Source organism: Pyrgilauda ruficollis, unplaced genomic scaffold (genome assembly GCF_017590135.1).
Source record: "Pyrgilauda ruficollis isolate IOZ18807 unplaced genomic scaffold, ASM1759013v1 scaffold25, whole genome shotgun sequence".
Taxonomy (NCBI): Eukaryota; Metazoa; Chordata; class Aves; order Passeriformes; family Passeridae; genus Pyrgilauda; species Pyrgilauda ruficollis.
Genome location: NW_024523822.1, coordinates 5,993,342 through 6,005,909, shown reverse-complemented (window position 1 = coordinate 6,005,909; position 12,568 = coordinate 5,993,342). Strand labels below are relative to the sequence as shown.

Sequence of the window (12,568 nt, the reverse complement as noted above, 5' to 3'; positions counted from 1 at the left end):
GATAAATTAATACAGTTTCCATTGAATATGCCAGGACAATTATTTTCAGTCTGTATAAAAATATTCACAGAATGTATTTCAACATAGCATCACAAGGACTGACTTGAAAAAAGTGGCGCAAAGCAGATTGGAGGCCACATAAATAGACTCTCTGTTGAATTTGGAATTGTAGAAGGTGCAACAAAAGTTGTAGCTGACCCTCATCTATACTTAAATAAAAAGAGAATGTAAAGGGTTTATGACCATTTCTGTCCTATTTACTCTTCTTTCCAAACCAGTATTTTCTGAGATGCAGGAGGGGGACATAACTCATTACAGCTGACGGATTTCTGTGCACAGGGCACTAACGCATGGTGTACAGGAAGCTGCTCCCCAGGGCCACCAGCATTTCTGATGTCTCAAGAGGAAGTTCCTTACCTCAGTTTACAGGAACGACTGCAAACCAGCTAAGTTCTGATTGAGAAAAAGAATTGGGTTGAACAGTGCATTTGGTGTGAGGCTGGAGTGAGGGGGTACTTTCAATCAACATGAAAATCAAAGAAGAAACAGCACTAATGTATTAACATTAATGTATTTAAGAACTTGATTTTTAAAATCAGATGCAGTTAAATAACAGAAAATCCTTCTGAAATAAACCCAGTGCAGTCCTCACTGCACAAGTTTGAGCAAGTTCAAATCAATGCATTTTATTTTGATGTTGCTGGACACGGCCAGGTTAGGTGCACAGTGAGAAGTGTCTCCTTTTCCAGCCACACACACTGAGTGGCACTGGGCACAGCACACCAACATACCAACACACGTGCAATTAAAAAAATACAACATCAGAAAACTCAGAAGAATGCTGTTACTGGCAACGTGATTCTTTTGTGTCTCTGTACTTCAGAGGTCTTTTAAAAAAGCACAAAAACATTAAGTGCATGGAATATAAACAAAAAGTTTATTGATTTAATATATGTTTTCAAGGCACTTTCATGTTGCAGTTTATAACTCCATTTGGTAAAAAGGGGAATCCTTCAGAAACACCATCTTCACTAAATAAAACACACAATTTCAAGGCCAAGGAAAACAACCAACATATTCAAGCCAGATTCTGACCATAAAATATGTGTTCCTACAATCTCAAAAAAATCCATAACCACAAAATGGGGTAGGTTTTTTTGCATTTTCTAGATTGATTGTAATTTAGGAAACCCAGTATGAGATTCATCACAGCTAGTTTTTATCATCTCAAACCTGGACTAGCTAAGCCAGAGCAGACTTATCTATACTAAATACCTATGTATGAAAAAGATAAACTGTCCTCTGCCAAAAAATATTCTGCACTGTCCACAGGGAAAGTGTAACATAATCAGTTTTTAATTTGGGGGTTTTTTTACTAGGGATTCAGGATGGGATTTTAAAGCTAAATTATTATACAGTTATCAGTTACAATATTGCCTCTGCATTTTGCATTAAACCAAGTAATCACTGATTAACAATAAACTTACATTAATACAAAGTTTTCATTAAAACATTCCATAATATGGCAGGCACTTTGGCACAGTTGTCTCACAGCAGCAAAAGCTGAGGAAGAAAACTGAATGCTGGCACACTTCCCTGATTAATTAGGTATTAAGGCTGATTTTAACTATAAAAACAAAAACAAAATTGAAAAAAACCACCTCTCAATGCCTTAAAAACTGAGCAAAATGCACAAGATATAATCCTGTAATTGCTAATCTACTGGAAATCAACATCTCTTGTAAACCAACACCATTTCGGAAACAGAGCAAGATTTCAGCCCCTTATGCTAAAGCTGAAAGAGCCAGCATAAATTCCACCATTTCTCTGGATGTTCTTATGTAGTGCTTTTTTCTCCTACCATGCAAATGCTCGAACTCAAGAATGCCCATTCAATTGTGGAGTAATAACTGAATGGAAGTTTTTTTGACTATTACATCATGGTCTCATTTTTTACCAGCATCTCATTTACCATCTCATTTCACCACCAGCACTACATCAGACCTGTGTTCCATGTCCACCACACACTAAATACCACAAATTTAAGCACACCTGCCTTTACACCAATATACTTAGCAAAATCTCACAAAGAACACATTTCATTTCTATTTATTTGTTCAGCCTGCCACAAGCTGATTTTGTCACCAGGCTCCAAGAGTTTTCAGCAGTGCTCTATTTTGGTATCAAACTGCAGGTACACTGTGTGGAAGGATCTGGAGCATGAGGTGTCTTTTGCTCTCAACAGGAAGGTCTGAGAGCTAGAAAAAAGCGAAGCATGCATATTCATGTATCAGGAAAGTGCTGAGATTAGAATTCTTTATTCCTCTTTGGAATGTGTCCTTGTGTAAAGGGATCAGGTTGCTGCCACCGTCTAGAAGGCGTTGGAGGCGGGCAGCATCTGACAGCTGGGACCTGGAGGAAGCTGGTGTTGGTAGAAGGCATCCCAGGAAATGGCAAGAGACATACAGCTGTACCTCCACAAAGTGTGCAGGGGTGTCCCTGTGGTGGCTGGCAACACCACCTCTGGGCTGAGAGTCGCTCAGAACAGTCCCAGAGACCTCCTCAGGGAAAGCTGGAAAGGTCCACCACACACAGATCTATAGTGAGATCCAGCTGAGACACCGGAACATCAAGAGCCCTTTATGCTGATCAGATGCTTGAACTCACACACTGGCAGCAGGGAAGATACAGTGATGACAAATGTAAAAATTGTGTAACAAGGTTCTAATACATTTTAGTTTGGGCACATGAAAGGTTCATACCTTCAGTCTCTAGCGCTCTCATAACTTGACCAGCTGAAGATGTGGCTTGTATATTTTCCAAGTATGACATGGACTACTCTTCTTGAAGTGGCCTCTAAAAAATGCACCACGATCATGTCTGCTCACGGCAGAGGTGGTAAAGATGAGGACTACTCCCACTACTCCTGTGTTCAGCTCCCAGAACACAGCAGTAAGCACACTTTACATCTGGCCCACCTTGTGGGTGAAAATTTCCCATAACTAGAATCTATAAAGTACAGAAACACACTTAATCATCAAAAATTTTAGAAATCAACCAAAACAAAGTAGTATGAGATAAATACCACCAAGGATCTCAAGGTCAGCAAATCCATTCTACAAAAGCAAAAATGGCAGTACCTGAATAAAATTAGGCCTAAATAAATATGGTATTCCAGTGTTTACTGAGCGGATGCAGTACTGAGACTTCTGATAACAGAGTATTTACAAAGAGGTTGGATGGAACCCATAGCAATTTAAAGGCGAAATATAGATGAAAAGTTCATAAGAGACTGGTTATGATCACAGTGCCATTTTTCCTTGAAATCAGTTCATTCTTTGTAGTCAACAGGAATTATATTATTTGTTCTCAGTGAAAATAAAATTGGGCCTTAACTCAAGACTGCACATCACTACTGAGCTTGGATTTCCAAAAAGAGTGAAATATTCACTTTGTACAGAAATTATTGCACACTTTATCACAGAGCAAAGGTGGAGTACATAGTACTTGGTAGCAGTGCATAAGGCATATTTGTTCAGTATTCTGGAAGATGAAGGGTAAACTGTGAAACTTCCAAAGAGGAGACACACTACCTTCAGGATTGCTTCTGTCAGTAGCTTCAGGACCCATGACAATATGCAGCCCAGGCCTTGATTCTACTGCCATCTGCTTGAGTACATAGACTCCAAAGAAAGTTGTGTTTGCTTCACTGAAAGCAGAATTTACCCATTTTCAGGAGCAGGAAATTTTATGCACATCCGGACATAATCTAAGCCTAAAGGCAATTAAGCACACTGACAGACAGATATCTGTCAGGCTGACTGACAGATGCTCAATTTTTGCCATGTGGAGTAGAGTTAAAGGATATATTTCAGCAGTTTTCAGACACTAAAGCCTAGAGTTCAGTATAAAATCAGGAAAAAATAAACCAAAACAAAACCCAACAGTATCTCACACTATTCCACCAGAATCCTTATCCACTGCTGTATTTTTGTTGCTGAATTGAATTCTGGATATCAAGTTTAGTGACCCGTCAAAATATTCAGTTTTGTTTCTTTAGTATTGGCCTCTGAACAGCCTTCAGGTCAAAATTACATTATTGAAATTAGCATCATGGAAAAATTAATTATTGAAACAATTTGAAGTTCTTCAAAGAGAAGTAGTGATCCAGAAGGAATAAAAGACCTTTATAGCAAAATCATTTAAAAAAAACACCCCAACAATTCCATAAAAAATACATAACCCATGACAGAACATTCTATTTTACCTTTCATGAGAAATAAAAAATACTGCATACATGTGGTGCACTCAAAATCCATGAGGCCAAATTTCCCACTGAATTAAGTGAGAATTTTGCTGACATACCAACTGCAAATCTTCTATCATGGCCACTGTATTCAATAGGATTTTTGTTATTATTATTTCACTGGTATTTAGATTTCATCTAATACACAGTGTATTTGACTCATTTGATAAATGAGTTTATATGTCAACAATATATATCAATTTTCCATACAACACCAATTAGCAAGGCCAAAACTGGTGTGTAACTATACCCAGTACTGACTGTGCTTCAAAGTTGGGTTTGTTTTTCGACAATATTGGATCATTTCAGGATCAAGATTTAAAAAGCTGTTTTTCAGATACCTCTCTGTAGTTGGAGAAGCCACTGCAGGAAGCAGCTGCTCATGTTTTACTGTCACGAATGTAGAGGCTGTACTTCTCTCAGCCCCCTTCAGGAGAGGAGTCACTGTGACAGAAGGCACAGTCAAACTCCGTTCCATACATCGATCTGCACTACTGAGGATTGCATCTGTTTGACTTTTGACTAAAGGTTTTGTCTTCTCTTTCTTCTGATACATTAACAAAATGCACACAGAAGTAACAGCAACAATGAGCAGCACAGACACCAGGACCAGGGAGATAATAATGTACCAAGGGTTGCTTTCACCTGCCTGCTCTCTGGGACTCCTGGCATTAACCTGGTTTGTAATCTTCATCTCCACAGATACACTTGTTCCCATGGCCTGATTTAGCAGTGGACCTTCCTCCCAGTGATTCTGCCCTGGCCACATAGTTGGTTCAGTCTTCTGTGGTGCTATTGCAGGCTCTTCATTCTGTGAGGAGACTAATGCCTCATCTTTTGAAGTAGAGTGAGCCTTGAAAGTGATCATGCTGGTTACAAAATGCACTTCTGTTGTAAAACCCTGCACAACTGGAGGACTGTGTGGCACAATGGAATACTGAAAACAGCCAACAGCAGGCTGCACAGCATCTGCCCTGAGTATAAATGTAAATGAATCATTCAACAGATTGATGCCCGTCATATTTGTGTCTATGTCTAGAAGCAAAACACCACTATCAATGTCAGCCTGGGTGAAAGTCTGAATATCTTCAAACACTGCATCATTCACAAACCTTTTCTTAACAATTCTTCCGTGAGAGGGGGGCACTATCACTTCAAATCTAGGATTACTGTTTGTCAAATTGGCTAGCTCAGAAGCATCCAGGTCACCGCTTCCAAATGTATAAGCTGCTTGATTTGATATCTGCAGGTCAGATACAATTTGTACTAAAGGTTTCACTGTGATGTTCAGCACTTGTCCTGTTAAACTGCCTTCTGCAGTAAAAAGCATAAACTCCAGTACGTCACTGGAAGCAGTAAGATTTGTCAGGTGATAAGAGAGCCTTCCCGAGTACAAATCTGCCTGCTCAAATTTAGTAACCTGCTGATTTCCAATCATGAGGTGCCCATATTTGAGTGGCTGAGTTATTTCATACATAATATTAGTGCTTTTTCCATTTGTGACGGCTGACAGCTGAACGTCAGTAATAGTGACAGATGTCTGGCCCTGTGGCAGCGCAACATTGGTAAGGTTGACTAGGACAAGAGCAATTGGTATGACTTCAAGACTGAACAGTTTGTATAAAGGGCGATGTTTACCATCAGTCACACTGAAATAAAACACCCCAGAAGATGAACTTCCATCCTGTACAAACCACACTTTACCATTGTCAATATCAGCTTGTGTGAAATCTTTTATAGAGACATTGAGATTGCTTTTCATTGCTAAGTAACCATTATTGGGGTTGCTAACAATGGTGTATTTCAGCTCAGCTGGAGCATTATCTAAGTCTTCAACTTTCAGATTCTCTGCCCCCAGCATTGACACATCTCCCTGCAGGACTTTCAAGTGCAGTCTTTTAGTCTTCAGTTCTGGAGATTGGTCATTCACTGGGAAAACAGTGATATTAAACATCTCCTCTAAAACTTCACTATGGGGCTTTGTAGCAGGCTTGCTCTTCAGGTTCAACCAAACAGCAAAAGTGAAATTGTCATTTAGAGATTCAGAATTATCATGTATGTACATAATTCCAAATTTGTCCAGTACATATTGGGAGAAGTTAGGCTTTTCTTTGGTAACGTTTCGTTCTCCAACAAGAATCATGCCATGCTGGGGTAAAGACATAACCTGATACCAGACCTCATACACAGAGCGCTGTACATCAGGTAGCTTAATCAATAGGTTTGAAGCATCTAGATTTGTTTTGTTGATTAATACTCTACCTCCTTCCTGGACTATGGCACCTGGCAGAAATGAAAAGAGAATCTTAGAAACTGAACATTTTATAGCTGCACTATAAAAGCTTCTGATAGTGTTTTTCACCATTACAGACAGTGGTTTTTTACCATTATAAAAAACAAAATATCTTCTACAGCACTAGGGAGCATCAAACATATGTAGCTATCTCATTTCTAAGGGTGCAGTGAACACAGCTTTCCAAGCTACTACCCTACAGTACTCTCTGTCTCAGAAGTATTCTGGTCACTGCTTACTGAAGAGAAAGAAATTTTTGGTTTTACTCCATTCTTCAGTGGACCTCTGACACATCCAAAACAATTTTGAGCCAAAACAGTGAAGCATTTTTACCTGAATTTGCTAGAAGACGGCTATTCTGATCATGCCTATCAATTTCATATGATATGACAACATGGAACATCTGGATATCCAGAGCTGATGGTGGAGAGGATACAGTAAATGTAAAGAAATCTTCTGCACTCCAGTCAGCTGACTCAGCATGTAAGTGTTCATACATGATCACACCTTCATTGACCTGATTCAGGTAAAAAGAAGACAGATGTGTAAGAGCAAGGTGATTACAAACAGAGAAGTGTTAAGGACAGAAAAAGTATCTTAGAACATTGTTCAAAAAGACCTTTGTATCTTAGTCCATGCACAGTATACACAGAATCACAGAATTGTTTAGGTTCCAAAAGACCTGTAAGATCTAAACCAACAGTTAACCCAGAGCTGCCAAGTCCATCACTAAACCCTGTCCCAAGTGCCACATCTACACGTCTTTTTAAAATATCCAGTTGGTGATTCAATCACTTTTCTAGGCAGTCTGGTTCAATGACATAGTCAGCTATGTTTCATAAGAAGAAAGGTGTTCTGCTATTCCATTTAAACCTCCCCTGGCACAGACTGAGGCCATGTCCTCTCATCCTACTACTTGTTACTTAGGCAAAGAGGCCAACAGCCCCCAGCTCCTTTTCCATGGGGCAGCTTTCCAGCCACTCTGCCCCCAGCCTGGGACTGTTATGATCCAAGGACAGGACCTGGCACTTGGCCTTGTTGAACCTCACACCAGTGACCTCAGCCCATCAATCCAGCTTGTATGTACACTGAGATTATCCTGCATTTCTCCTTCTCTTAAGATGGACTCTGTGTTGCCAGATAAACACCTGAAAGTAAGTGAAATGTTACTGGGCATGAATGCTTAGTAAAAGCCTTACATGAAGAGCATGAGAACCTGCCTCAAACTAGTAATGGTGATCACGTGTTCAGATGGACTGTATTTTTAGTAAATCAGAGTATCAATGTCTATGGTTTTCTTTGTAAGGACACTAGCAGGGCTGGATTTTTTGTCCTGAAAAAGCATATGAAAGGCTGAAGGCTGGAGAAGGACTTTCATGCAGTTATTTCCTTCAAATGGCAAAAGATACTTGGTAAAAGACTAAGAAAACCTGAAGGAAGTGTAATTACCACTGATATTTACTCCCACTTACAAGCAAAAAGTTGATGGAACTACGCAGTGGAAAATTTCTACATCACAGCAAGATGGGGATCCCTTTTAGGGGATTCTTAAAAGACAAGAAGGAATTTTGTTTGTCCTCTCCCTGCCTGCACTGACCTTGCCAATCATCATACTCAAGGAATCTTATCAGTCCACTGTGAGTAATCAAGCTTCAAAGTATTGCAATATACTGCAGTAGTATCTCCAGAGAAACAAACGAACATATAAGATAAAACCATTTATCTCTTTAGAACCCAAAGCAAAAGGCAGTATTTTCAGTTTATTTCTCACCAGCTTGAACTATACCTGAGTTTTATGATCAATACTACAATACATTGGAACCGTAATAGAATTCCTAATGATAACAAGACTAGACCACTTACTGAATCTTATTCAGTAGATTCAGCATCTGATCTGCTTGATAATTCATTTACTGGCCTGGAGAGATGACAGCTACACCCATTAAATCCTTGGCAAGTTTCCAGGCAACCACTAACCAAACCTGCACATGTTAGTTTGTAACTGCCAGAGAGATCTCTGTCAGAGATGGCACTGGTTTTATATTTACTGTTTTAACACACTCCTCACCCCCTGCAAACACCTTGAAGGGATTTATTAGTACACATTTCTATCATATATGCTTGAAAGATGTGAAAAAAAGAAAACAAAATCCCCCTAGTGTTAACACAGATGAAGTTTAGAAGTATAGAATTTGAGGTGTAAATACAGAGAGATTGAATCCCAAAATTACTGCAACAGCCCCCACTGAGATCACCAGGCAAACTGGGCTTTCAAGGTCAGTTTTCTCAGCAGCCTCAAAACCATCCCAATTTTTCTCTAAAAAATCCAGACTGATGTGATAAAATCCTTTATGGACATCTCCAGGTTTCTAATTTCCCTATACTGATTTCATTCTTAATGGCTATTATAGGACAAACAAACAAAAAAAATAATAGCAAAAGGATATGTTAGCTCAGGGTAACTTTCCAAAACCTCTCTAGGACTTCAAGCTGAGGACAGCAAATTTTTGTAAAAAATAGAGGCACAATACACATCCTTTAAATTCAGCAGTGTTTGGTATCTATCTTAATTGACTGGTCATTTTGGGTTTTTTGACTGAAAATCCATTCTAATGTCTGTGCTAAGAACAGAATGGAATTGGTGAGGATTTCTGTGTTTACTTCTGCAATGACTCTATATAGAAGAAGCTGTGGCTTGCTGTGAGATGAAAATACTTCTAAGATATCACAGAAAGTACTGCAGAGAAAAACAAAAATCAAACATTATGTTGAAAAACTCCTGTGTTAATAAAGACTGTTTAATGTGCAAATAATTTTCTTATATTAGCTGAACATCTGTTCAAGAAAAATGTCCTGAAATGCAATAGTAATTTCTGTTTCTTTTTGCTGGGTTTTTTTTTTCCTTTTGGCAACAAAGCAATAAACCACAATACATACAGAAGAGTTCAGCACCCCAAAAAAAGTAATAACTACTTTTCCAAAGTGAAATTTCAAGTTCCTCAACACAGAATTAAGTCAGCGAATACCCACAGACCTACACTAATACAAAATGGTTTTGAATTCAAATTAGTTTTTCAAGCTTATTACTGAAAAGAAACTAAACGCTTTCATCTCTATTACATGGAAAATGTATAATGTTTGTAACATAAATGCGATTTTCTTCACTCATACTTAACTCCCACACTGAACTGAAAGTTTATTTAAGATCCTTTTTCTTTCTGTTATATCTCACCCTCTACCAGAATAAACAGCAATCTTGTTTGGATCCTTGAATTCCACCTGAAAGAAGTAATTTAGCTCTACTTGTCTGAAATTAAAATGACCAATAGAAGTATCTCCAACAGACAAGAAAAGCATACATATTATTTCAGCCCAAAACCTTTCACAGTTTATAAAGTTAAAAGGGAAGTTAGCTATACATTACTAAAAACTAAAGTTACAGAGAATAAGTAAAATGTTCTGACATGGTACTGTCCAATACACACACATAATGGTCATATTCATAGGCAAAAAGAGTGACACTTCAAAAACTAAGCTGAAATATTTTTTGTCTAACATGCTTAGTTGTTTCATCTAATACTCAAAAAAAATCACGTATTTTGGGATCAGAAGGGTAAAGTGTAATTATACAGTTCTTTGCTTTCATAAAACAAGACAAAACTCAGCAACTTTAGAAACAAGACCAATGACATAATGGGATTACAACATGTTTTTTATGAGAACCATTCTGTGTTCATCTTGATTTATAAAGTCCAGGTGGAGACCCATTCTACAACCAACCTTGGTCAGGTTGTTTCAAAGCCTGATGACAACAAATAAAAATGTTGTCCATTTTCCAGGTTTTACTGCCCAAGTTTCAAATTCTGGGCAACAGATTTTCTTATTCCTTCATATACTCAATCAAATAGCTATATTTAAAATCTGTAAAAATATATTTTCCCATAAGCGAAGTCAGAAGATTGACCCCATTTTATCTCCCTCACTTTGATTTTCTAACAATAGCTTAATGTATGCTGAAGATAGTTATATTCAAATTCTGCACATAGACAAGTAATTTCTTTTGCAGAAGAATTTTTCCATCAAGTTACATAAGCTGCCACGTTGTAGTCATTTAGTAAGAGAGCCTGTATCACGGTTAAGATACTTCACACACTTAGTACCATAGCCAATCCAGTCAATAAAAGTCATCTTGGGGACAGCCATGAGGACTTTGTACAGCTGAAATGGATCTGATACTTGGGACTTTTCACAGAGAAAAAAGCTGCTCTTTCTGCCAAAAACTAAAAGCTTCCAACCTCTGACTGCTGGTTAATGGCACCAGAACAGCTCTTCCTGACAAATAGTTTTACAAGCAAAACAGTGGGAATTGCCAAGACCCTGCTAGTATCCAAGCAGAAGGGAACAAAAGTTCTTCTTTTGTTCATTACTAGATGCCAGATATTTAATGACATAGCAAATCCTGGTGATTGCACTGATGGGTCACATATGCCTGGTTACTTAACAGATATAAATGGATCACACAAAGAATGAGCAACTGAGATGCCCTCTGAAGTAACAATCTACCCCTCAATTAGCTGTTATAAATGCTTACCATAGACTGCGTAAAACTGAAGATTTCCTGAGTGGTATCATCAGAATCTACTCTGATCAGCCTTCCGAGTTTTGGGGAAGTTACAACCACAAAAGTTATAGTTCTGTTTCCTGCACTGGTCACATCATTGGTTACAGCTTTCAAATCATGTTGTGAAATAGGTTTCCTGGAACCTAAAAAATGTCAAGTATAGGAAGAAGATTTACAACAGATTTTTTTCCAAAAGTCTAAGTTTTGTATGCACTACTCGCACTCTCACTCAGGTATTCTACTTAGCATTTTAGTAACATTTTATAAGATCAGCAGGGTTACTCTTTTTCTAGTTACCTTCTGGTTACAACTCTTCAACATCTTTTCCAATTAAAAAGCCCACTAGTAGGATGTACCCACGTTTTAAAAATGCAAAAAATGCAGTTCTCTTCAGCACATGTAATCACTAAATACTGGCTTCTGCAAAAACTGCCTGAAGTATAGAACAGAGCATGTATAAGAAGTTCTGTTTCTACATCATGTGTCTAGAGCCAAATTCAAACTCCAATGTTTTTGGTATTCCCAGATGCCACAGAAGACATAGGTGATTTGACTCAGAGAAGAGTCAAAATGGCAAAGTTTCTAGTGAACACATAAACCAAAAAAAAAATCAATCATTAACAGAAGTACATTTTATCAATATGAAATAGGATTTTAATTAAATAAAATTAAAACATAAGTACTGAATTAAACAAACTAGGAAGAAGACCATGTAACAGAAATAACAGCCTGAACTGAAATTGTGTATTATGTATTAAGACAGATGGAGACTGAGTGTAACAAAATTGTTTTAATACATAGCACAACGCTAACCTTACTAAGGTTACTACCTTCTGTCTTCAAGATTATAAAGAGCTTTCTAAATTAGTCAAACCAAGACAATTTTTGACACAGCTGGGACAATAATTTCTTAGCTAATAATTTCCTAAAAGAAAAAAAAATTATCTGGCCTCTTTTTGATGCAGTTTCAAGGTACACAGTCAGCAAACTAAAATTTATGTTCAATAATCATTTTAGAGGAGCAAGATTCCCATTATCCTATTCCCCTGTATCCCCACTTCTGCCAAATTTTTCAGATTTTCTCTTCTCCTTGAGCAACAAGCTTTATAGGTTTCAATACATAATTTCAAAGACTATATGCTATTAAATATACTCGAAGTCTGAATTATCAATCTATCTCATACAAGAATAACACAAAATAACACAAATATTTTATATATATATGCCATAATATTCAGAAGAAAAAAACATGGTAAGGACAGTGAAGAATAGGGATGCTTTGAAAGCCATTATTAATACCAGGAGCCTGCTTGTTCACATCTGCTTGTGCTCTGGTTCAAATAACAAC

General features: G+C 37.8%; 1 protein-coding gene across 1 annotated transcript in view; it reads right to left on the bottom strand.

The window, feature by feature from the left end:
* Positions 1-946: 946 nt before the first annotated feature.
* The window catches only part of LOC121355456 (chondroitin sulfate proteoglycan 4-like), a 36,254-nt gene continuing 24,632 nt past the window's right edge, over positions 947-12,568 (bottom strand). The window contains exons 8-10 of the mRNA XM_041470899.1: positions 11,191-11,363; positions 6,933-7,116; positions 947-6,589 (exon numbers count right to left, since the gene is read on the bottom strand). Coding sequence (XP_041326833.1) covers positions 4,551-6,589; positions 6,933-7,116; positions 11,191-11,363 — 2,396 coding nt within the window. The 3' untranslated portion in view covers positions 947-4,550. The remainder of the gene's footprint in view (positions 6,590-6,932; positions 7,117-11,190; positions 11,364-12,568) is intronic.